The sequence below is a fragment of the Paramisgurnus dabryanus genome, chromosome 8 (assembly GCF_030506205.2).
Source record: "Paramisgurnus dabryanus chromosome 8, PD_genome_1.1, whole genome shotgun sequence".
Taxonomy (NCBI): Eukaryota; Metazoa; Chordata; class Actinopteri; order Cypriniformes; family Cobitidae; genus Paramisgurnus; species Paramisgurnus dabryanus.
The window spans coordinates 22813270-22840570 of record NC_133344.1 but is presented as its reverse complement, the minus strand read 5'-3'; the positions used below and the strand labels follow the sequence as shown (position 1 = coordinate 22840570).

Here is a 27301-nt window from a genome sequence, read left to right as displayed (position 1 = left end):
CAACATCAAGGAATTTATTAAAGAATTACAATTATAATTTGTACACATTTCAAAACATTTACTATGATTACAAGTAAACAAAAATATCACAAGCACACTTGGCATTTCTGTCACAACTTTTTTATGGATTGTTTGATGAATAATAATGAATGGAAATTGTTTGTGAATGCAGTCATTTATGAATTGTTTAAACATTTGGCAGCAATCCGATTCGCAACTCGAAAGGCTGATGGTTAAGAGATTCACCCTGACTGTCCAAACTAATGTTTACTGAATTCACACTTAAATAATTAGGTGGAAAAAATATACTCTAAAAAGAGTCAAACAATTATAACACCCTCAATATACACAGATCTTATTATAATGTAAAAATACATGACTGTGCCACTTTATGCTGATTGACCTTACTTGGTTATATAAGGGGTGTAGGCGTGCACATTTCTACACACGGCCCATGTGACAACAATGCAACAGATATTTAAGACTAACAGAGTCTGTGTCCTGTTTGATTCCTAATATGCCAGCTTAACATCTGCCTGATGAGTTCAGGCCAGAGCTCTCTTCTTTATTGACTGACACATAAATAAGACACACATTATAAATACATCACCTGATCCAAACACAATAAGGATTCCAGGCAACATCTGGAGAGATAAGTAAACTTAAAAGACAATTTTCTTTGAGAAAAACTACATGTTTTGGCCTGTGTGAAAGCACCAACTTTGTGTTTTAGTGCCAGTATTTACAGTAATTCTGAAAAGATCTTGTAATCCTGCACAATTCATTGATGATGTAGCAGTCCCTTGTGTCAATGCTGCATAGCAACAGCAACAGTCCAATGTATGAGGATGACAATATGGATTATGGCACATTGATGTAACATTGATGTGTCAGCTTCTCCCTGAAAGACAACTGTTTATGTGTTTCAGAGTCATACTACACATAAAGGACATAAAGGAAGAGTTTTCAGACAAAAGAGTTCTTTTGAATGATATAAAATCCCGGATTTAAATATAAAACTCAACTTTAGATAAAACCGAAAAACATAACACACAAATATATAAGGAATGACACATATGTACAGTTAAAAACTTGTTTAAAAATGTAAAAAATTTATAAGATGAGTCTCAGTTAGTCAAGAAGTAGTAGCTATGACACCGAAGTGGTGGGGGACTGGACAGGCTGGAGGAATTCTGAAGTGAAAACAGCTTCCGCATATTCCTCACAAACATCCTGGAATTCTGCAGCTACTTCAGTAAGAGCCTCATCCATCAGTTCTTCTGCCAGACTAAGAGAAACAATGGAAGAGAGAATTAGTGTCATACGTACAGCACTTACTCCTTACTTTATAAAAATGGTTTACCTTAAAAGAAAATATTTTACTTTTAAAAAATCTTCAAACAGATTTGCTGTTCAATAGTTCTCTTACTCTTATTATTCATCTATGCCTAGGAAAATACAGTTTAACATTCTACAGCACCTTTAATTAATGATAAATTTTTTTGCCATTTGACAACCCATGATCACTCCGTACTGCATGTAAAATATCAATGAAGATTATTCAACAGTCTGTAATGGTCTTTAATTCAATCATCTCCAATACATTAGAAACCTCTTTTTTGCACTTCAGAATTGGTTTCCTGTGTCTGTGACAGGACAAGAATACCCATGATGCCTAGCTTATCTCAATTCATACCAGCTCTAAATCCCTCCTTTGAGCCAGAATTACACTCCCTCTGTGTAAAAAGCAAAGCCATCCACAGTCCAGTCAATTTCTGCTCACTCCAGGCACTGACCGCCTCTAAGGCTTTCATTACCCACAATGCACTGCAGACTGACAGGTGCCCGCACCTATTCCCAGCAGCAGCTCTAATTGTCGTGACATTTCACATCCTCTCTATTGCACTAGAATAATAACCATCCACAGTCTCAATGGCGCAACACTGACCTCTGCAAAAACACACAGTATCTTATTTGTGCATAACTCAACCCTTCAGGTTCATTTCTCTAAACGGTAGCACAAGAAAACATTTTCGATTCTTCTCGCCACCCACACAGCCCATAGCGAGAGGATCAAGTCTAACAAAACCAGACCTCATGATCACAGGAGGTTCTCTGTTCCTCTTCCCACTCTTAAAGGTGTACTCTCTGTGGAGGGGGTGATAAAATCAATCGTACTGCACCAACTTATAAATTCTCTTAAGTATGCTAATGGCAGGGTGGGCGTGCGCGAGTGCCAGCAGAACAACAAAGACGCTTATTTGCACCGAGCACGCTCCGCATTAGCACCTTTGGAAAAACACAGCTAATATTTACATTTAAAATGGCAACGTGCGCAAGGATCGTTACAGCCGCGAGGCAGTAAACAATATCAACTCCTACTCATCCGCTTTGAGAATCGTGGTGGGACTTATGTATGACTAATCTGTTATTGCTGGTGGTGCAAATAGAAAAGCTTTAGTTTTACTATCTATACAACCATAATGGTGTCTCGAGCACAAGCTAAATCAATGGAAATATGGCAGGGAATTCTGAAGAGTTAGGAGCTGAATGAGTGAGAGCCAATTAGGATGTGATATATCCATGGATCAATAAAAAGGTGAAACATGACCATCTCTCCACTTCTGAGTTTTTCATCCAGTTTTAAAACTGCATTCACTTGTGAATAATTCAGGTATTGTCGTCCAAATTTACCATTATAACCAAACCAAAGAACTGACTGTTAATGATGTGAAATTGCCCTTAAAGGGAAAATTCTGCTATCATTTACTCACTCACTCTCATGTTTTCAAAAACCTGTATAAATTTCTTTGTTCTAATGAACACGAAGAAAGATATTTTGAGGAATGTTTGTATCCAAACTGATCATGAGGTGCATTCACTTCCATAGTAGGAGAAGAGAATACTATGGAAGTGAATGGGGCTCATGAACATTCCTCAAAATATCTTCCTTCGTGTTCATCAGAACAAAGAAATGTATAAAGGTTTGTAACAACATGAAGGTGAGTAAATGATGACATAATTTTTTTTTTTTGGATGAACTATCCCTTTAACTGAAAGCGGATGTGTGTCTTTATTTCTGGGGCTGCATTACAGAAACATCACTAGTAGTAACTTCAGTTGGCTTCCTATTATGATTCCTAAACTCGTTAGATATTAAGGGATGTTCAGTTTCACTTCTAATGCTGTAAAATAAATCAAGAATAACATTATCAGACTCCAACCTGTCTGCTATGACCCAGGGGTTGAAGTTTCCCACAGCGTCATGCGAGACGAGCTGCAGGAAGGCATCATGGTTCTTCCTGTATTTCTGAATGTTCCTCTGCATGCTGGGCGGCACACTTAGATGAACTCCTCCTGTCCTCTTCACTTCTGCTGTGACTGCATGACTGGGGTCATTTGGTGAAGGCTCCTCATCCAGCATTGATGTATCTGACACAGCCCTGTAAATAAAGTCATATTTAATAAAACGGTTGTAATCTTGCAGCTCATTAGGTAGACCATTGTCCTAGCAACACAACTGATCAAATGTGTAGCTTGAGTGTTTGCCAAATGAATAAAAGTTAATGTGCCGAGAACAGCTAGGTGTTTTATATTGGTGTTCTGAATTGGTTGAGAATATTAACCAGTGAGCGGTACACCTAAGTTTACTTACAATATTTTTCATGTAAATGTTAATCTATCACGACAAACTATATATTGTTGGAAAGGTCTATGTAGTTTTCATAAAACCTTTTAGCAGTAATATTAATGCAGTGACTGTAATTTATTCTTTTGTGACAAGAGTACGTTAAGCAGCAAACCTCACAGCAAACCAACACAAACCTCAGTTTTCTGATTGAATTTTATGTATTAAAAATAATACTATATTGCATTTTTTATTTATTACAAATTAATGTAAACTGCAATAAAATTATATTTTCACCTCCAGACACATCCGTAAAAAACAAGAAAAATATTAGGCTTCTAGAGCAAAAAAAATGCCAGAGTTATATTAATTTGAAAGTGTACATCACCTTTTCACCCACTCAAAAAGAGCTGGGCCAGTTAAAGGGTTAATTCAATTAGTGTATTCTGGGTAGGGAACCTGTCCTATAGCAAGGGCAGGGCACAGAATAGAAAATGCACATCTTGAGCCCCTTTCACACACAGATTCTGGAAAATACAAGGATTGTATGTTGTCCCAATTCAAGGGCTGTGACCCTCTAAGGACACGACCTTAAAAGACGAGCACTCGGTCTTTGAAGGTGGTAGCCTCAGGATACAGTGGAGACGTTTCTGACTTATGGAACCAGAAAAAAAGTATTTATTTTAGAAAATATGACACGTTGACATAGATTAAACTAACCAACAGTATATCAAATTAATCAACCTTAAAAATAAGGTGATTTTCTGAAATCTGTGCATGCGTTATCACATCCCGTTAAGACCTCGCAAAAGACAACTGACATGACATGTAATGTAAATGCAATCACAGGAATTTATACGCAGCATCTTAAAGGAATAGTTCACCAATTAACAAAAATTCTGTCATTAATTACTTTTAAGTTAATACAAACCTGTATACATTTCTCGGTTCTGCTCAACACAAATATAAAAATATTTTGAAAAATCTTAAGATGGTTCTCACTGTGGAACACAACATCCAGGGGGCGGGGTTGGATCTAGATCCAACTCCTCCCACTTTATATACTTTGTTCCGCCAAATGAACCAGTATATTTGCATTGTTGCAGCCTGCAATTAGTTGCAACCTGTGGTTGCCAACGTTTGCTCTTATCAGTTTAAGTGTACGTTTGATTAATAATATAGTTGAGAAAGATTCATATTTTAGAAAGTATCACAGTTAGGTGTTATGGGAGGTAAGGACACATTCCCGACAGTGTGATATCACTGAAGGGATTTATTTGTACATTATCCCACTTATTACACAGCTATTCCTATACGAGTAAATATAAAAACAAATTTATTTGATATCTTTTATTAGCAAATAAAAAAAAGTAAACCATCTAAGAGGAAAACCTGTTTCTTAATGGCTGTAAGCAAAAACGTGTTAAAACAAGTTCAAAGTCCATACAAGATAAACATTCAATTTATTAATTTCTAAATAAAGTGCCATAACCTATATATTTTAATAATTATGCATATTTATACTGTATCCATTCATAGGTCTTAAACTGCATGTGGTAAGATTACTCGTAGTAGGCTTACCCGAAATGTTTTACTCCAAAACATTATAGCAAAAAACATTTCACCCTAAAGGCACTACTTTTATTGTACTCATAAGTAAAGTTTGTTTTTATGTCAAAAGAATAACTTAATTTAGTTACGACCTAATGTGGAAATGGTAACGCAGCAACACGTGTATGACGTGTCTTGTGGTAAAACTGCCGACCAATGGGATCTCTGGATCGAGATCCAGCTCCGCCCCTGGATCTGAATCCAACCCCGCCCCCTGGATGTCGCGTTCTGCAGTGAGGCGCTACTGAAAATCTTTGTAAGCAAACAGATCTTGATGGAAATCATTGGTGCCCCAGATCTGCTTGCTTACATTTTTTCCCCAAAATATCTTCGTTTTCACAGAACAAAAACATTTTAACTTTTTAAAACAAGTATAATTATGAGTAAATTTTTTGTTTATGGATGAACTATACCTTAAAGTTTACTTGTGCACTTTATTTTCTAATTCAGTCATGAAAAAGTATCTGCTTCATTCCATCTTGCAGACAGTTTTTCGTTGTGAACACTGATCTGCATTAAAAAACCCATGTCAAAGAGCTGCACAGTAAATATGACAGATGCGTCATCACTATGACACAACCCTATATGGCATTGTTCATGCATTTTGTTAACACAGGATGCATTCTGGGACTGTTACAACAATGCTACGAAGTCCCCATTCCGGCAGAAATCCCTGGATAAATTACAGGACGTATTTGGGTTCGCACAGAAGGCACTCTGGCAATTTTGTTTGATCAAGAAGCAGTGTGAAAGAGGTACTAGACATTATTTAATATTCATATTATTTGCTAAAATAAAAAATAGAATGAAACAGCATTTCATTCATTTACCAAAGCAGCAACGGTCTAATCTCTGCATACATCAGATGTATATATCAACTGCTAATAAAAAAATAAATAACAGCGAGGCAGCACTGATCTAAACACAATTAATACTCTCAATTAACATGATGATTTGAAAGACTGCTGCCTTTTAAATGAGGGTAAATCTGCACTCTAAAAACAAACGGTGCTAAATAGCACAAAAAATGGTTCACTGGCTCGTAATCATAGGGGAACCATTTTAAGTGCCATAGCACGTATGTAGAACCATATTGTGCTATATCACCCCCGGATGGTTCTTCATAGCACTAAAAATGGTTCCCCTATGATTACGAGCTTTTAGTGCTATTAGCACTAATGTGGAGTGTGGAATTAAAAGCATTCCTGTAAACCACTCACAGAGTTCCTGGAAAAAAAAATTCTGCACGTGTCCTAAAAGCACCAATGTTCATCACATTTAAAGGCCCTGTGAGTCAATCAGCACATCACAAGCACTTTACATATTTAGCACATGAATCCCAACAGAAGCAGGAGGTTTCCCAAACAGGGATTATCTTAAGCCAAAACTAGACCTTAGTTTAATTAGGAAATATAACTAGTTTTTACAAACATGCATTACTAAGAACATTACTTGTGTGCATTTTGAGGCAAAACAAAGGGCACTGATGTATTTTAAGGTATGTCAGTGCAAGTTGTTTTCAGTTTGGATAGCTCTTACATTTATTTTGGTCTAAGACTAGTTTAATCCCTGTCCGGGAAACCGCCCCTTAATGCTCAAGACCGCCAACAGCATACAAGGGCCATTTATACTCTAATGGAACATTATGGGGGCCAGCGCTGCTTTTGTGCAATCACTTCCCCTTTACCATTCCCACAAGGCGACCGCTTTGTCCTGCTAATAGAAAACTGCTTCGGCTAACAGCTACAGGTACGTTTCAGACTGTGGCACTCTCTGCAGAAGTGTGAAATTCACTGTAACCAATAAAATATCACCAAATTTTCAAGTGGCTGCACAATCCATGCAAAAAGAATGGAAGAAGGCAAGAACCCGTGGAAAGGACGGTCAAGGTAAATGTCTAATTTAGGAATGCAAATGAGGAGGTGGGTATTCGGTTAATTTGATTCTAAAACAAGTAAGGTCATACAAGGCACTGAAAGACATAATGCACATCAGTCATAGGTCTAGGTGACATAGACGTGTACTTAATGAAATGCTGAAGGCTTTCTTTTTAATGTAAAAATACGCCACTACAAGAAGTCACATTTTCTTGCACTTTATAACATAATCTGAAAACAAACTCTCGGAGCTCAACATGAAATTTATATGAGACACAACGCTGTGCATGCAATCCAATATGTCTCGGAGATGGCAGGGTGAGACCCAATAAGCAAAGACGCCAGATTTCAAATCACATCCTACCAGCAACTGCCATTGAGATGAGATCTTCCTATTATAGACCTCCTTGATCGGTAGCGATACGAAGAGAGGCAGCAGCTATAAGCTTGAGCAAACACAGACACGTGTGATCACCGGTGGATGAGTTTCTGGATGACCACAGCTCTATTAATATTCAGAAGAGCAGAGATCAAAAATGAATGAAGGCACCGCATGTGTACTTCCATGCACTTAGCTGAAAAATCACTGTAGCGTTTAACGGATTCTGCCAAAAAACGGTATTACTAAATAACCTGAGGTTGGGATCAAGTGAATTTTAAACAAAGGTATTTGATAGTTTTATATTTATATTTAATCGTTTTTCGATTTCAAAAACAAGATAATCGAGGTCATTCGATTAGTGTGCCACATTCAGTTTCGTTCATTTAGGTTTTTTTTGTTATAGACTGTTTCATCGGAGTCGGACACACGTGTGGTGACCAGATACGCATCTGGTTTGAACGTTACTTCCGGTTTCAGGTTTTTTTTAATGCTCTGACTACTTGCTAAATTGAACTCTTGAACAAATACCTTGTCGAAAATAACAAATGTTTTGGTTTCCTAGGTGTTGTTTATTTTGCTTGTTATTTTAAATAAACTAAGTTTAAAGTACTTCATTGTTATTTATTGTTTGCGGAGATTACCGGAAGTTACGTGTTTACCACGAAAGCCGCTTGTTTATGTTGTTACTGCTGAAACGGTCTATAAATCCTCTCTCTTTTTCTCTCATAGACACGTGCTCTCTGCACGAGCTGCGCATCTGTCTGAAGTAAGATCACTAGGTAGTAATCCTGTTTATGTTTGTAAAGTTATATGCATTTCAAGCGAGCTAAAGCCAAATTACACACTGAACAAATGCATTGAATTGAGTAAAATGTTTATGTGTGCGTGTTTGCGTGTGTGTATAAATATGCAAGTTTTAACAGTCATTAACTCTTTCGCCGCCAGCGTTTAAAAAAAAAGGTGTCAGCCAGCGCCAGCGTTTTCATGATTTCCACAAAAGTTTAATGCCTTCCAGAAAATGTTCTTCTTTAAATATATAAACATACAATATACCAAATGAAAGAACAGACCCCCTACTTTCAACGAAAAAAAAAAAAAACCGTTTCATCCTACCTTCAGTAATTATTTTGTAATCAGCTCTTGAATATGAGTAGGTTTCTGCAAAAACACCACATTTTGAGCAAAAAGCAGAGATAATTCCATTTTTGTGACGGACTTTTCATAGAGTTCCCATTCAGAGCGATCTTTAAAACAGACAGGGACATGCAGCCGCTTGCCATAGGGCAATACTTCCGGGTTTAAAAAGTTGTGCCACCTGGTGGATAATAGCGGTATTGCTGAAAGCCGGAAATACTTGTCATTGGCAGGGAAGCGTTTTCTCTTGATTGCCGAGATAACTCGTCAATGGCGGCGAAAGAGTTAAGTTCGAGTTAAATAATCAGGATTGTGAATTTTACAAAAATAATCGGGATTATGATTTCCCCCATAATTGAGTAGCCCTATTATCATAGGCTGTAAAAAAATATGGGCGTAGCGTCCGTGATGTCACCCATTGGTTTGTGAAAATTGTTTTTGAAGCTTAAAGCAACACTATGTAGTTTCCATGTAAAAATTACTTACAGCTCCCCCATGTGGTTGAAAAGCGCAACAGTGCCTGGTATCAGACACTCTTCTGCAGGCAGGGGGAGGGGCGGGGCTGTGTTTCCTACCCTCCACCGCCACTTTCAGAGTGTGCTTGTAGCAGCTAGGAGGCTGCTCAGGTTGCAGCAACAGTACAATTTGTCCAGTTAAAAGTTGTTCTATCACTGAAATAATTTTAGAGACATTAAAAAGGTAAAAAAACTACATAGTGTTGCTTTAAAGGTGCAGTGTGTAAATTTTAGTGGCATCTAGTGGTGAGGTCACGAATTGCAACCAATGGCTTAGTCCACTGCTCACCCCTCGCTTTTGAAACACATAGAGAAGCTACGGTAGCCGCCACCAGACAAACATGTCATCATCGGAGACAACTTTGTCCGTTAGGGACTTCTGTAGAAAAATGGCGCCACAAAATGGTGACTTCCATGTAAGGGGCCCTCAGTGTATGTAGATAAAAAGGTCTCGTTCTAAGGTAATAAACACATACCAGTTCATTATGAAAGGTCTTTATACACCCCTGATAATATAGTTTTGTACATCATTTTGCATTTCTGTCAAGAGATCCTTCTAAAAATTACACACTGCACCTTTAAAGTAGGCGTTGCCTGTCATCGCCATCTTGGCCGCGAATCCCTCGCGGATAACCAAAAATGGGTAAAGAGGCGGGACATGGGTGAAGCTGAAGTGGCTGGTTGCTCAAACCACGCCCACCTAGCTCAATTCTAGTGACAGCAGTGGCAGTTTACACATCACTCAAGTGGCCACGCCCTTAATTATGCAGAACTTTAAGCCTTAATATAATTTAAACGAATGAATTGCAAAAAAATTCACCCCCCTCACAGATGTCATGAAGGGCAAAATGATCTCTTGACAGAAATGCAATATAATATACGTAACTATATTATCAGTGGTATATAAAGTCTGTATTGTTTTTATTACCTTAGAATGACCCATGTTTATCCCCATAAACCGCAGGTTTCCTTAATTGGAAATCGCTGTCATGTTTTTACAGTATCCCTAAACGGACAATAGAGCGCGTTTCATCCCTACGTTGTCTCAGACGATGACATGTTTGTCCTGTGGTGGCAACCATATGCGTTTTATAATTAAGGGGGTAAGCTGTTCGTTGCAATTTGAAATCTCACCACTAAATTCCGCAAAAATGTACACACACCTCCTATTTTTAACTATAATCATGTCAGAGCGAGCAGACAAAACTATATACCTGTTATCTGCTTTCTGATGTGGATTCCTGCTGTTTGAGTTGACAGTCCTGAATATTTATATTATCGAATCACTGAAATGACATCCTCTACCTATTATGCATTTCAAAACATCCAAAACCGCCTTAAAAGCTGTGCATTAAGTTCTGTAAGCTAGTTTGTCCAGTTATGCCATTCAACACGCATAATTACATCACTTTTATGCAATTTATTCAGTTAAAGTGTTTCCACCATAGTTCATGCGCATGTTTTCTTTTCAAATAAAAAATGTATCCGACTTGAGTTTATACGTTTTATTTATGCGCATTTTTAGAATTTATGCACATATTGGCGTTTCCATACAGCGTTTTTATGTGATACTCCATAGTGGGAACATAGCTATTGTGTCATGAACGCACTACACCACTGGATCATACGCCACATGTAATACGAGCCCAGATTCAGATTTACAACCTTTTGAAGAGTGATAGCTGATGATCTGTGACCGCACAGAACTTATGGGCACGGGGGGTCTCCATAGAAAGAGTATCCAGCACATCTGAGACTGTCTCTGATCCCCACTGCTCATTTAAAGCTCAAAGACATCAGTGGAGAGCCCATGGAGAGGTGTGTCTTCAGTCTGATCCTCATTCTCTGTTCTCTAACCTTTCATGTCATATCTCCATCCCTCTTTTTCTTTCTCCCGGTCCACACGCTTATTTCAATCAGGTCTTTTGGCAGTAACATTGCTGCCGGGGATGGCCCCTCACTAGAGGCCAATAGTTTAATCACTAGTATTTAAGTTTTTACCTAATTTTGTAGTTTTGTATTTGCAATACATTTTAGGTATACAATGTTAGATGCCATATCCACACGGCAGAGATCGATGTCTCCCCTCGTCTTTTAGAAACTGAAACAGTTTAATTGTCCACAAGTTATTTGTTTCAGAGGCCAGATTAGTCACAAGTCAGACCGATAAACAAGCACAAAAGTTAACTTCAGGCCAGGCATGTAACCGATAAAACCGTCTATAGAAAAATGGCTCATTGAATAAAGATAACACATTCTTTATAACCAGACTAGCTAAATTTCTACTTGCTTTGTGCGGTTACGATTGCATCTGCTGTTGTTTCCTTGCTTTCTTATCAGGTAATCAGAGATTAGACAACAGATAAGAAACTCAATGTGCCAATATATCTGGGCTGAATCCTGAAATCACCTACTAAGAGTTTGCTCTACACTGATGGTAGTCACCAGACTCCGCCCCCTCCAGGGGCATATTTTATACAGAAATAAACTTAAACTGGATTCTCATCATAAATGCCCCATTAGGCCTTGGCCTTTAGCTGCTGTACTTAAAGCCGATGTCATTACCATAATGTTCTGAATAATTCATTTTCATGAGTTTTATCTTTCTCTTTTACATCCACCCAATAATCATCCATTCTGATGTGAATAAGCCACAAAATATGGACGTAAAACACTCAATGAGAGTTTGATTGAGCCATTAGGACGATTTTAAATGACCAATGCAATGGATAACCGTAGCACAAGCAGAGAATTAATGATGGAGGATGAGAAAATGAGTCACAGATTGTCATTAAGGGAGATGATTGGATAAACTGTAACCAGGGTCCAAGATCTCGAGAGAGCAGCAATTGCTAATCTGTAATCATATTTAGCAAGCAGTACGCTTCAAACACTGCCTTTGGATGAATTAGTCAAGTAAAACCAAATAGTTGTAGTTAAAGCCATGTCCCACGTCAAGGAAATCAAATATCACATTAGTTGACCAGCTGGCAACTTTTCCTCAGTATACTGAAGTGATGAAAAAACTTTTTGGCCTACACATAAGCTGTGTCTGAAACCACCTGCTTCCATACTATATAGTAAGTGAAAAGCAGTAGGCGAGATGGGTATTATGTCCGAATTCATAGTATTCGAAAAGCAGCAGGCAAAATGTACCCGGATGACCTACTTCTTCTGGCAAGATCCTTCGTTGGACACTTTACTATCCCATGAGCCCCCGAAGAGGAGTTTTCCAACGAAGAAAGAGAGGCATTGTTTTATTCAAAAATGTCTGGAAGTGTTAACGCGGCTCTATTCAAATGCAAATACATATTTTAAATGGCTGTCCCTTGTGATTAAATTGCACTTGTTTTTCGTCATTCCAGTTAACGACTAACTTGTTGTTATAATGACGTATGTCACATGATGTATCAACATGGCGGGTGTAGTATGTCCGAATTCATTCATACTATATAGGACCTACTGTTTTAACGGTCCATGAGTAGGTACGTCATCTAATTCTGTACCTACTGTCACAGCATGAGATTTAAGTGTATAGCTGCATTCACATTACAAGCAACTTTGTCATTGTGTGTCACCCATCTCTTTCAAAGAGGTTGTTAGGAGGCGTTTCTAAATCTGGTTGTCATTAACATATGAGTAACGTCCACTCCAGTAACTGATGAGAGATGGATGACATGAACTCCACTGATTCGCTCTCATTGGTAGTCGCGACAGAAAGTCGCTCATCATTTGAAAGTTAAACTTTTCTTAAACACGTGGTCTCGGAGCAGCTGTGTCCAAATTCTGGTTTAGTGCGCACCAGAGTGCAGCTGTTGTGTCCACACTGACCCAAACAAACCGTACTCGGACGGACACATCATTTGGGACGATCTAAACAGTGCAGAACCACCCTTAAAGGGACACTTCACTTTTTTTTTAAATATAACATTTTCCTGCTCACCTATAGTGAAACATTTGACTTTTACCGTTTTGGAATCCAATCTCCGGATCTGGCGGTGCCACTTTTAGAATAGCTTAGCATAATCCATTGAATCTGATTAGACCATTAGCATCGCGTTCAAAAATGACCAAAGAGTTTCAATATTTTCCCATTTAAAACTTGACTCTTCTGTAGTTACATCGTGTACTAAGACAGATGGAAAATTAATTTTTAATTTGAGCAATTGTACAAAGAACAATTCCCGCACACTATCTGCTTGCTGAAAAAATGTATTTAATGAAAGTTGCGTTGCAACGTTTCGATCAACTGATCTTCATCAGGCAACTTGGTAATTTGAGCAATTACAAAAACAAGATAATCATAGTAAAACAATTGTTGTGCAGTTTTAAAAATATCCAATGCTGGACCAATGTGTTTGTAAGGCAATTCAAAGGCACCACTGCTTTGACACATGTAGCCTATTGCAACACTTACTTAAAGGGAAAAATCATTTTATCTTGTCTTTGTTGAATAATGGTAGTCTACCCGCATTCACGAACATACAAAAAGTGCTAAACATGCTAAACATCTCAGTCTCATAGAAATTCCTCTTTTAGAAATGTCAGCCAGAAAACGGCCCAATCTGAAAAACTGATGCTTATGACATCACAGGCATCTAACTGCCCCTCCACTTTAAAATAATTGGCTACATTTTTTGAGTGGCAGCAAAGTCAGCCAATCAGTAATGAGATTGCAAGTTAAGCCAGTAGGGGGAGCCAAATAGGTGCAAAACCACTTGTTTAAAATCCCCCACCCTAATAGAGCTATCTGAGAGACGTTTTTAGGAAGCTTCTAAGGCATTACAGACCCAAACAAAAATTTTATTGTCTAGATTTCACATCACAGAACAAGGATAAATACTCTGTTCAATCATTTTATGTCACCTTTAAGGTTAAATAAATGTTTTCAGACTACTCGTCTTAATAAATAATCGTCTTTGTGATTTTCCCCATAATCGAGCAGCCCTACTTCATTACTTCAATAGCTTGTAAATGCAAATAAAAAAAAACATATAAGTGAAACTCTAAATTAGTGTTTTTTTTCATTGGAATCTCTGTTGGTTGACAGCATAGCTAATATACATTTATGTATTTGATATATCCTCTATCCCTGCATTGACTATCAGACACAGAGCAGACTGGGATTTCCTCAGAAGGGATCTTAACTGTAGCCTCAGTCACTGCTCATGTTCCAACAAAGGCTTAGGAGAGACAGAAGTGAGGTTTGAGGGTGCAGTGACATTTAAGAGCCAATGTTTTCACTGGATAAATCCAGAAGCAAGCAAGCATGACTCTCACAAGCCCATGTCATTCATGTTTGCCCAAATGTCTTTTGGGAGTGCACTGAAATATGAGGAGTAGAATGAGAAGAAAGGAGGAGACAGAGACTATCCAATGTAAAAACACTAAATTGGGCCTAAAATGCTTTTTATCAAATGCTTAAGATATTGAAGAAGTCAAGTGAGTAGCATGTGCTCTGTCTGGAATGTAAAAGCTGACCTAGTTTCACTCCCTCAGTTCATCACCAGTTTAACTTGTAACTCAAAAGGCTGAGACATTAACGCAAATAAACTTGTGATTGCAGCCAAATTCTCTATCTGGGACGGTCAATTCAGCCATGATTAATTATGTTTATGTCTAGATATTAGAAATATTATTCTAAAAGGATTATTACAGCATATCGTCCTTTTAATCTGCAAATGTTCCAGATTGAAGTCTGTGCCGTTTCTTATTTTGACAAAGTGCATGAAACGGCCTGCCAGAAAGCAGAGCCAGTGAAGCATGGTGAGCGCTGACCTGAGACCAGTGAACAAACGCCCAACCCTGCAAGCGGTGTACAATATCAATGCAGGCGGCAACTTCAGCCCATTGGCATCCGCTACAGGGCTCTTCAACAATGATTAATCTCTATAATAATCATCCTGTCATCCATGCCTAATACTTCTAACTGTTATACGTTATAATTATACCTGCATGTTTCCTCTGCCTTGTATTTTTCTAGCCAGTTTGGTAAAAGAGATCTGCAAAATTTATTTTTTAAACATAAAATGATAATTTTTAACTATTCACTACGCAGCTGACAGAAAACTGCTGTAAGATCAGTCTAATACCCTGAGATTAGACATGAGATGTGCGCTTTGATGTTTGTAGACATTGTGCTCCTACGCTGAGAGCGAGTGAGAGGGCGCGGAGGCTGGCAGTTTACACTGCATTCACACAGAGCTCAAGGACCTCATTGTGGAGTGAGACCGAAGAAGAGAAAGCATTTTAATTTCCTAATGCATCTATTGAACCTGTTCCACTATATTTCCCATCATGCCCCTCTCACTTTGGAAAGGTCTAATGCCCACAAGACCGCCTCTCTTAATCTCCTATTTACCTCATTTATGTATTGGGCAACCATGACTGTCTTCTGCTCTCTCTTGGCAGAACTACACAACGAGCAGGTGGGAGAGAGAGAGAGAGAGAGAGAGAGAGAGAGAGAGAGCACCTGGCCAATGTGCTGCTGCTCTGTAAAGCAACTTGAGAGAGATTCATTTGACAGACACTGATCCACAGGTATCTGTCAATACACTATAAAATCCATTGTGTCGATAATCACTCACCCAGTCTCCACAGGTCTTTGCAAGAGGATGTCAACTGTGATTGGTGCATTCAAGACTGGTTTTGTCATTCGGATGGGATGAGGAGAGGCTGGTCTTGAGTTGGATATATTTCTTGTATCTGCAAAAACAGAAGGTTTGACACTGTTGCCATCTAGTGGGCACTGTTATAAATAACTGCACAACACATATTTCTGACCATCCAACAGCTAGGAAGCTGACGCTTACCTCTCAAAACTCTGAAAGGACAAATGATAACTAGTTTGTTTTACTTTCAAGAAATGGTGACTGTGAATAGTCAATTTGGAGAAAAGTTACTCACCTGCGCCTTTATCCCATGTGAGAGGGTCAGAGTATGAGATCATTGCAAAACGCCTGCGTACTTCCTCCTGTTCTCTCTGGGTAACAAAACAATGCATCATGATCTAACTTAATCTTATTTTTGTCCCAATGGCAAATGTGTGCATGTTGTGCAAACACTAAAGATGTCATGTTAAAGAGATACTCTGGTCAAATATCAAAATTACCCAATGATTTACTCACCCTCAAGCAATCTCAGATACATATGTCCATCATCTTTCAGACATTGGAGTTATTTTACTAAATGTCCTTGCTCGTCCAAAAGCTTTATAATGGTAGAAAACAGGGATCAGGGAACAACTTCTGACTTTAAACCTTAAAAAGTGCATGCCATTCATCCACACGGCTCCAAGGGGTTAATAAAGCAATAAGCCCCGTGAAGCAGTGGAGTTACAGTGCATTTATAACAACTAAGAGGCATTGTTAGGCATGACGCAAAGCTTTTTTTTATAACAGCTTAAAACCCCCTTAGCTGTTATAAAATGCACTGTAACTCCACTGCTTCACGGGGCTTATTGCTTTTATAAAACGGTTACTTCATATGCATAGCAGGATTTCATAAAATAAAACACAAATAAGTTGTAATTATATTAGTACACATATTACTCTTCCGCCAAACAAAGTAGTTACTCAGAATCAAGTGTGGCTGCAACAGAGCGCAGTTCCCAAGCAAAGACACAATTAAAATATGATTAAAGACTGTGGTGTTTATTTTCATAAATCAACATTCATCTAATTTATACAGAAATTTTCAGCTAAAAGCTGAGATAATTTAATTTCAGTAAATAACTTTTGTAAGAGATCAGATTCAGAGCCATGATCAAAACTTACAATATGTTTTAAGTGTTGAGTGAATGCGTCAGTGTTTAAGTTGGGTAAGATCGCCACCTAGTGGATAATAGCGGAAATATGGATTTGATGTTAATGAACTCCTCAGGGAAGCATTTTCTCTTTATTGACGAGATGACTGAACAATATTTATTGACATTTATCTGGATATTGCCATTAATTGTGCAATTGTAGAAAAATTAAAAATATGATTAAAGTCTGTGGTGTTTATTTTCATAAATTCGTATGTAGCAACAGTGGCGCAGTGATATTTATTTAATGCTGTCTTAACCATGGGGTTAACGGGGGATTTTTATCACGGCTAAGAACGCGTTTCAACCAATCAGAATGAAGGACCCGAACTGCCCGTTTTATAATAAAGGTGTTGTGCGGATAATCGAGATTTTGTAAAAAAATCCATATTTCAAATTTTATAAACTGTAATAATTAGCTAACGGGAGTATTATAATAGTCAGCTAATGGGAGACGCAAGAGTTTTAGCGTAGTGAGGGCTCATTGCCATGGGTACGTTGCGCAGTGACTCATGTGAGTCCAAGATGGCGTCCTTACCAGAAGCTAGTTATCAAAGGTTATACATTTTATAATATTGATATTTTTCTTACAATATCGCATCGATTACCCACAAAAGACCTTTACTAATCCCTCGTGTGGATTACCTCTGTAAAGAATGTATGCACTTTTTTGGGCTTCAAAGTCAGAAGTTGTTCCCTGATCCTTGTTTTCTCCCACTGTAAGCTTGGAAGAGCAAGGACATTTACTTAAATAACTTGTATAAATGTATTCATCTTATAGATGATGGACATATGTATCTTGGATTGCATGGGGGTGAGTACATTAAAGGCTATTTTTTTATATTTGGCTGGAGTTTCGCTTTAATCAATAACATTTCAATGTGTGCCATTACCCCACAAACTGACCTCCATCTCCTCCATCCTCAGCAGCATGCTCTCTAGCGTGGGTCTCTGCAGCTGCCTCTCAGCATCAATCTCAGCCGCCTGTTGCTTCTCAGCTGCCAATAGAGCTCGAGCTGTGTCCTCCACAAGATCCTCGATAACAGCCTCGCTCAGCATGTCTACACTCGCCGGAGGCTGCTGTCATTTACATCATACCAAGGTAACAATAGTACACTGTCATTTATGATTCAAATCTAAAAAAAATTGTGAGTGAAAAAAAGTGTGCGTTGCATACCTTTTCTGCACCCTTCTGCTGTTGTCCAAAAGAGACAACCCGCTGTATGACACAGAAAGAAACAGTAAACAGGGAGACGTGCCAACATACACAGATGTTCACAGCAAGCCTCAAAGGTAAATATGTAAAAATATATGGTAAGAAAATAGTAGATATGCCCTTACACTGTTATATTTTAACACTATTAAAATGAAAAATGTATTAGGCAGTATGTGTGAACATGTTTGTATAAAAGCATCAGATGTATACGTTTACCTGTGCTTGATCCAGCAAAGGTTGAATTCTCTCTCGAGCGGTGCGCTCAGCTCTTTCCGCCCATTGTGTGGGAGAGCCCACTGTGTTCCTACAAGCACACATACAAATGACAACACTCGAAAAATAAAACTACTCTATTAACTGTTATATTAAAGAGAATTGGATGAAATGAAGTATTTGAACTTGATGTTACTTCATCAAAACATTTAAACCATGTCTGTATAGGATTCATTTATGGCCAACAAAATATAATTTTAACTACTTGAACGAACAGTATTTTTGTTGAGTCTTTAAATCACTCGTTGGCTATAATAATGAGGGTCCTGTTGTCATACCGGAGTTTATTAATGCGATCTGCTTCCTCTTTACTCAGACGATTCAGTTCTCTCAATCTCTCTGCAGTCACCCGCTCCAGCCAGGCTTGCCTATTAAAAAACACAGACAAACACACACACCTACTCAGATCTACTGCAGTCTTTTCATACACAATTACTTGGGAAATGGTGCCTTCAGCAGTAAATGTCTGCATTTCAGCATTATAAATGAGGATCAAATTGACAATCGTTTAGTTAGAAGAGAAGCAGACTTATAATCGTTTAGTTAGAGACAGAGGCACTTTCAAGCAAGCTAAGATTTAACAATGGAATTAAATCATTTAAGGAGCACAATTAAATCTGGCAAACTCAAGCCTGTAGCCTAAAGCTTTCTATTTGTCTTTGCCAGAACGACTGTATTTTCTAAATGTTAAATTCACTATAACCAAATTATGAAATCTAATGGTTTAGATTTCTGTCATGAACTTTCAAGATCACCTAATATGGCAATCTTTCAAGATGTAATATTAGTCTCAGGTGTCCACAGAATGTGCCTGTAGTTTCAGGTCCAAATTCCCTATAGATCATTAAATACACCATGTTGAAAATGCTGTTTATAATTGCAATTTCAGTGCAGCTTCAAAAGTCTCTAAACAATACCAAATGAAGCATAAATGTCTTATCTAGCAAAACGATTGTCATTTTAACCGATACAAATACAAAATATGTACTTTTAAACAACAACTAGTCTTGCACTGGCTGTGTGATGCACCAGTGTGACCTCATGTTATGTAATCATCAAAAGGTCACGCATTACGTATGCAAAACTACCACTGCAGTGTTTACAAGTGTGGCGAAAGAGGACCGTTCCAACATTGTTGTATGTAAAATGATGCTAATTAATGTCTTTGCACGGAGATGCACGGAGATGAGAAAGGTATGTATGGACTTATCTTACTCTGGGGGATACAGTGAATATGCTTAATTCCCAAAATGTGGGCGTGTTCCTTTAAAATGGTCCGGAAATGTTTGTTTCACATATGTGACCTTTCAACATGATTACGCAATATGTAAGGTCGTGCTGGTGCATCACACAGACGAGAAGTTGTGGTTAAAGGTGCATATTTTTTATTTTTCTTGGCAAAATGACAATCGTTTTGCTAGATAAGACACTTATGCCTCGATGGGGATCATTTAGAGCCTTTTGAAGCTGCACTGAAACCGCAATTTTAAACAGCAGTGAAACTGTGAACTGTTGAGGTCCAATAAAGTCTATTAAATTGAGAAAAATCCTGGAATGTTTTACTCCAAAAAATTATTTATTTTCTACTTAACAAAGAAGACATCTTGGATGACACTGGGGTGAGTAAAATATAATACATTTATGAAAGTGGAATATTCCTTTAACGAGAAAAGCAGCAAAAAAGAAGACTTAGTGACAGACCTGAGAGCCTCATTCTGGGCTTGTTTCCTGTGATGTGATGTGGGGCTATGCTCTGTGGACAAGGTATGTGGCTCCTGCTTTTCTGGGCTCTTTACAGTGGAGAACAGGCATCTGGGTTCTGGCCTACTAGACACAACACTACACAGACATTAATATTAGTGAAAGCAGATGAAAACCAAGTAATGGAGGGTAGGGTAACATGCTACAAAGATGCATGTGCTGACCGCTGGCGAGATGGGGAGTGAGGAGATGTTGGTATCCAAGGCACTGTGGTCTCTCTCTGGGGTACCTGATTCTCCCTTAACCGAGATGAAACAGTGGGCTGCTGAAAGCTGCTATCATGAACATGACTGGCCTGTTGAATGGATAGGCATGTATCTCTTTTTAATCAATAACTGACAATATTTCATATCTTAAAGGGACATTCCACTTTTTTTGAAAATATGCTCATTTTCCAGCTCCCCTAGAGTTAAACATTTAATTCTTACAATGATATTACGCACTGCCCGAAAATAGTCCCCTTCCATTTAAATTTACTAAGGGGACTATTTTTGGGCCCTGCGTAATATCATTGCGCCTCCTGCAGCCATGTTACAGCACAAAAGTCCTTGGCTGCGTCCGAGTACCTACTTACTGACCGTTAAAACAGTATGTACTGTATAGTATGAATCCTGGTAGTATGAATGCGTTTCGGACGTACTACATCCGCCATGTTGATACATCACGTGACATACGTCGTCATCACGTCATATCATTCCAGCGCGAAAACAACCGCATCGCCGCTTTCACCTCTTCATCGTATGCACATCGTATCAGATTCAATGGAGTGCTAAGCTATGCTAAAAGTACTAGCACCAGACCCGGAAAATTAGCTTTTTTAATATTTAAATTGTCCCTTTAAAATATTGTTCATGATAAAGGGAGCTGTTACCAAATAATAAAAAAAGAAATATATTTTACAGATCTGAGCCCCATTCTTACCTTAAAAGGGTAAAAGTATGCACATCCAAATATTCTTTAACAGGTGAAGCAACATTTTGATCAATAAGGTCCGACAACGATCTTTATTAATCGAAAAATTGCTGTTCTAGGGAATGAAATCAACTGTACAAATTTACCTAGCTTATTTGTACCCCATTCTTACCTTAACATGGCCTGGGTTGATGGTACTGACAGATTTGTTGGGTGTTACTGGTTCTGTCTCTCTCTGCTGTTGATGATGAATAAGGCTCTCTAGCCCTGCCTTCAGAACTTCATTGCGTTCCTTCATTAATGCCTGTGAGGTCCTGTTGGGCTTCCCAGCCAGTCTGCCTACTGCATATACATAAAAAATGAGAGATCAACAAGCTCATCCTATGGTTTTTTGCTTTCTTGGAAATTAAACTAGCCGTGACTCACCAGGTTTTCTTCCAGCAGCAGGCTTACGGACTGTCTGAGAGGTCTTTTTGTCTTGACCTTTGATAAGATAGGGAGGGGGCATGTTTCGAACCCCAGCCTTCGAGGAAGCCTTTTCTTTTTCATGCTTGATACTCTGCGGATGTGAGACACTCTCCCTGGACGCCTCTTGCTTACTCAGCGCTGAGTCAAGAGACTGATCAGACAACAAAACATTAGCAATTGCCAATTAAACTTTCTTAATGTGCTGTGCGTATTTTGCAAAGCACCTCTAGTTTCTGCAGGATATCGAGGGCTGTCTCCGGCACAGCAGATCCTTCTCGCACCTCTACTTTAGCAGAGCAGAGAGAGAGCTGGCGAATCAGCTGGCCCAGCTCTTTGCACTGGGTAGGCACTTTGCTCTCTGCAGGGTCCGACAGCTGGCTGATAAACACTTGCATGGCTCTTACAGCACCCCTGTGAGCAGCAGCGAGTCTGTCCATTGCCTTGGACTTTAAAGACATCACAAAACTATTAAAAATCATGCCATTAAATCCTTGAAATCAAACTGTTAAACTTTGGTAGTACCTTTTTAGTATGTTTGATATTTTCAGAACGGAGCTTGTCTAGATCCTCCTGAATTTCTTTGACCTAAACAGAAAAACAGTCCCTTTATTTGTAAAATGCCATTTTTTTACAATGTTTACAATGTTTTACTCAGATTCATAGACAGAAAATCAGTAAACCTACTATTTGCATGTTAAACTACTTTATTTAATAAGAATTGTCAGAGTAATTCTAAAGATTTACAACTTCTTTAAAGACGGGTTGCATGATCTCTGAAAGCCAATGTTGACATTTGAAATCCCCTAAAGAAACACAACCCTACCCTAATAAAATCTGGCAGAGGTGTGGACTCGAGTCATGAATTTGATGACTTCAGACTCGACTCGACAAAATGTACAAAGACTTGCAACTCGACTTGGACTTTAACATCAATGACTCGTGACTTCACTTGGACTTGCGCCTTTTGACTCTAGAAGGCTTGCTACTTCCCATGAAAACCTGGGGAAAAAATGTTCACACGGCCGCGCCGCTCTCAGTGCATCTGCATCTGTGAAAAAATGACGAACTTCGCATCGAGCGCCCTCAAAAAGAGAAGTCACCGGCCACCACTTTTGGTAACATACAGAAACAATGCCTAAATTTGTGCTTTTTGCAGACTGACATACTCTTTTCACAATGGATGTGCAATCTCCTTAGGTCCTCAAGAGACCAGAGTTTATTTTGCATTTACATTTTAACATACACTGAAAGTCAGGCGTGTGATTTTGGACCAGTATTAAGATATATTTGTGATATTGTTTTCCACACAAAATCATCCTGAAAATATAACCTCGATAAAGAACCCTGTAAAAGATTAAAATCAATGAGTAAAATCAAACTTTGGTGCTCCTAATCTCATAATACGATCATGAGACTTTATCTTGGATTTCAAAGACAGAGTATATTACACTACACTGATATGTGCTGTCTTTATAAACATAAACTGCAGTGCTTTTCAGACCTGTTGCTGTAATACGTAGATGATGCGTGCAGAACGAGCTTTCTGCTCCTGCCGACGGATCTCCATCCGGCGTTTCTCATCCGGCTCCTGAACCTCTACTGCATGCCCTGAAAAAACTTCACATTTAAACACTAAACAGCAAAGACACTTCTCAAACATCAATGGTAACTCTCCATACCTTTATTAGCCAGCTGCTCTATCCTTTGAACATATGTGCTCAGTTCCTCCTGTAATTTGCGAATCTCCTGACTAAGCTGTTGTTCATTACTGAGGTCTTTGGTGGGTGGTGTATGGCCCAGTCTGGGCTGGCTATTGTGCTTCGGAGGACTATACACAAGCACCCGATCAACATTTTTGGTTTGGTTCTTCGTACCTGACATTCTTGGACATACCTAATAAGTCACAGAGACACAAATAGGTTAACCATTTTCCTGAACAGTCACAACACAAAATAAAATGTCTGTATCCATAATCACTTGAAAGCTGTCATCCATATTGTTCCTCTGAAGACTGGTATTGTCTGATCTCTCCGCTGGTTCAAGTGACAAACGGCTGATGGATTCCTGCCTTTTTCTGCTCAGGTCTCTCCTAGCCAATTTGACCGCAGCCTGCAGTCGCTCTTCCGAGAGGACTGAGAGTCGTAAGGAACTGGTGCAGCTTTCAACATCATCCTGTCCCTGTGTCCTGCGTGCAAGTTTCTCTATCAGGATAGGTGAAGGAGGTCTAACTCGGGTCGCTCGGTTATAGACACTGGGTGCTACTGTGTCACTGAACTGAAGCTAAAACGACAACAATGTATTCATTACAAACAATCTAGATGCATAAAATATGCATAAATGTGAATGAAATGGTTAAAGACACTCTTATACACTGTATTCTTAGGAAAACTAAGCATAGTAAACATGTTTATTAGGCAGATTTACTAATGTTTGTAGTTTAACTACAAAAATCATGCTTAAACTATAGTTGTTATAGTGTAAGACCATGATACATTGTGGTTTTATAACAAATACCATAGTTAAAATAATAAAACCATGCATAATTTTCATAAGGACAATTATTGTATACAACCGTACCTGCGTCTGCAAGCCATGAATCTGAAACGCAGATGGACCTTTTTTAATCCATTCACGGTTCACAGAGCCCATTTCGCCGATGGTCATAGGAGACCCCCTATGAAAATCAGAAATCATCCTGACAATATCCTAAATTTGAGATGAAAAACCAACCGATCATTTCGATAAATCCTTCATGCTTCCGCGTTTCACAGTACACATACAAACAGGCAGTAAACGGACAACCCACGAGTAGAAGCGTCAACTGCCTGCCATTGTGTTTAACATGATAGTTGGTTGTTAAACAAAACCAAAACCCACCCAGTTTGTTTATAACAAATGTCAAATGGTTTAAAACACCGCCATGACAACAAAACACTTCCTCGAGTCCTCTCTGCTCCGTTGTGACGCTGCACTTAATGTAAAGTACGCAGTCGCCCTCTACAGGCCTGAATGAAGTGTGACCACATTACTTCAGAACATTCATTCATTCATTTAGCAGACGCTATCATCCAAACCGACTTGCCAATGAGTGAACTATTAAGATTTTGCCTTAAGAGACAACAATAAGGAGAGTACACAAAGCTTAATTTACTAAGTAGGATATGTAGTAATGAATAGTAATGAAAGTAGAAGTTAACAGCGTTAAAGAGGAGGTTTTTAAAGGTGCCATAGAATAAAACAACTGTATTTACCTAGGCATAGATGAATGATATGAGCTCTGTTCATGCTAATGACATATCGTGAGCCTTAAAAGCGTTTCCCCCCTTTTTTTATGTAAACCTTGTGCACGCAAAAAAAAAACAGGCCAATCTCAACACAACACTTAGGCCCTGTTTACATTAGAGCATTTGCGTTTTAAAACAGCATTTTAAAATGAAAACGATCCTCGTTTATACTGGCATTTTAAAACGAATCTTCATCCACACTATACACGACAATAAACGCATGAAACATGACCAATCACGTAACTGGGCATGCGCATAAAAGTGTAAAAAACCTTTTTACTTTAATAATAGCTTACCTTTGCGCATTTATGCATCCTAGGGGTGTGCGATATTCACAAAAATTCATACCTGGATCCTTTGCCGGCAACTACAACAGACACTATTTTTGAACCTAAAATGTGTTTGGGAAAGTCTTATATTGTTCTAGCTCCCACAACATATTAATATGATGAATAGGTTAATGTTGATGTTATAAACCAAACAGAAAGGTCTTTATGATTTAAAAAGGAAGCATTCAAGTGAACAGTACTAACAGTAGCGAACTTGAAGCAAAAATACATTTCAGCAAATGCAAACTTCAATAAAAAAATGTCTGACCTATTACAATTCTTCCTTCATATTGGCCTTACAACGCCCTATATGGCGTTTAAAATTACAGTCTATCTTTCGTAATAAGCTAACTAAATTTAAACAAAACATAAACAACATTACAAAAATATTCAAACCCAACAATACTCAAACAAAAATATAAAACAGACATTATCTATAAGGATACATGTTAAAACAATCTGATATAGCGTTTATAATAGCTGGTTGGTAGATGTTTACTATTTTTTGCAAAACCTCCATTGCAAACCTCAATTTACATGAATAAAAATAAAAATTTTACTTTGGAAATGATGCGCTGTCACGTTAACATCAGCTGTTCGTTTACATAAGACTCCGTCTATGTTCATTTATCCATTTATGAGGGTCGAAAGCGGAGGTGTAGTGTAAATGAAAGGCGTAAACATAGCAAAAGTAACGCGTTTTAAAGGATAAACGCATTAATGTAAACATAGCCGTACTGTAACATCACAGCTGAGATGTACACCCCTAACATTAAATTTCACATTCAAATCATTAAAGAGTTGTTAAAATGCTAAAAACAAAGTTGTGACTGCTGAGTTAGCGCTACATGCTAATTAATGCTATATGCTAACGTTTAGGCTGAAGTTCTACTATTGATTTACAGTTACGTTTTGCAGATCCATACTGGAAAAAAACACCAACTTACCACTCAGAAATGTCCATTTACAATCTCCAAACAATGGGTTGTTCATCAAAATCTGTATCTTCGTCTGATACAACATATAATGTCTGTTTACTAATGTGAGCTACTGGCATGAGCCTCAGAGTAGAGCAGAGCAGAGCTCAACATTGTAAATGGGGCAAAAATAGACCATTTCATTTAAGGGACAAGGGATGTAAATGGACATGTGAAAACTTTTCTGGATAATTTCTGTACTTGATAAAGTTACGTAACTTCTATGTAAATATCAAAGAACAATTTAATATATGATTTCAATGCATTCTTTGGCACCTTTAAGGTATTAAATTGTTAAATGGTGGAAAAGTGTTTTGTTAAAACTGTGGAAAGTGTTTTTATTGTTGTATTGTATTGTACAGTTATGACAGTTAACCTACAGTTATAGTAATGAAGCTAGAAGTGAACATTGTTAAACAGGTTAAATAAATTTTATTGAAACCATTATCATTCTTTTTATTTCAACTGAAATAGGAAATAGCTATAAAGCACTAATAGAGTCCTATGTGTTGCACACATGCATAATATCACATCTGTAATGCAATGCAGCTTTTAAACCCGCAAATAAGAGCTCATTGGTCAAGGAGCATGTCACCATGGTAACAGGCAAACTCACTCAGCTGCAAGGCTCTTCTGCAAAAAGAAGCAAATGCACCTGTGAAAGAGAGAACATGAGACATTACACATGATCTGTTATGTACATGGTCAGATCATAAATCTATTGCAATAAAATACATGTGTTTTTAACTAAATATTTTACATTTTTGCATAAGCCAAACCCTCATAGCCCACAGTTTAGAAAACATGCACTAATCCAATATTGTATTGATTAGAATGGTTGTTTTATTCATTTTGTATATTTAAAAACATATTGCCTGCAACCCCCCAACCCCCCCAGCCCCCCCCCCCCAAAAAAAATCTGCATAGACCACTGCTTGTTATAATGGACAAATTTACTGAGAGCAGTTTAAAATCACAGGGTTTATGTGTTGTTGCATGTTGGGTACAAAGTCAGCAGTATAAATTTGACACACACATATGAGCTTTATAAACACAGTGGGAATCATGAGATGATGGATGTGTTTATAATACATGTGAGTTGGGGTAGAAGTGACAGAATGATTGCTTGA

At 38.2% G+C, this 27301-nt stretch overlaps 1 protein-coding gene across 3 annotated transcripts; it reads right to left on the bottom strand.

Annotated features, from left to right (window-relative positions):
* Nucleotides 1-24526, bottom strand: kiaa0753 (KIAA0753 ortholog). 3 transcript variants are annotated; one of them, XM_065281026.2, is made up of 19 exons: nucleotides 24459-24525; nucleotides 24159-24287; nucleotides 23559-23861; nucleotides 23261-23474; nucleotides 23083-23189; nucleotides 22104-22166; nucleotides 21806-22027; nucleotides 21540-21732; nucleotides 21286-21455; nucleotides 20366-20496; nucleotides 20142-20279; nucleotides 18719-18808; nucleotides 18384-18471; nucleotides 18129-18170; nucleotides 17858-18031; nucleotides 16054-16129; nucleotides 15735-15852; nucleotides 3225-3443; nucleotides 1-1288 (listed from the first exon to the last, which is right to left on the bottom strand). In XM_065281026.2, exons 2-19 carry the CDS (start codon nucleotides 24273-24275, stop codon nucleotides 1150-1152), a joined length of 2604 nt encoding a protein of 867 aa, XP_065137098.1. In that variant the 5' UTR covers nucleotides 24276-24287; nucleotides 24459-24525; the 3' UTR covers nucleotides 1-1149. The 3 variants fall into 3 exon arrangements, with proteins under 3 accessions (XP_065137098.1, XP_065137097.1, XP_065137099.1); XM_065281025.1 differs by having other exon boundaries at nucleotides 24159-24526; XM_065281027.1 differs by having other exon boundaries at nucleotides 17858-18028; nucleotides 24159-24526.
* Between the last annotated feature and the right edge of the window lie 2775 nt (nucleotides 24527-27301).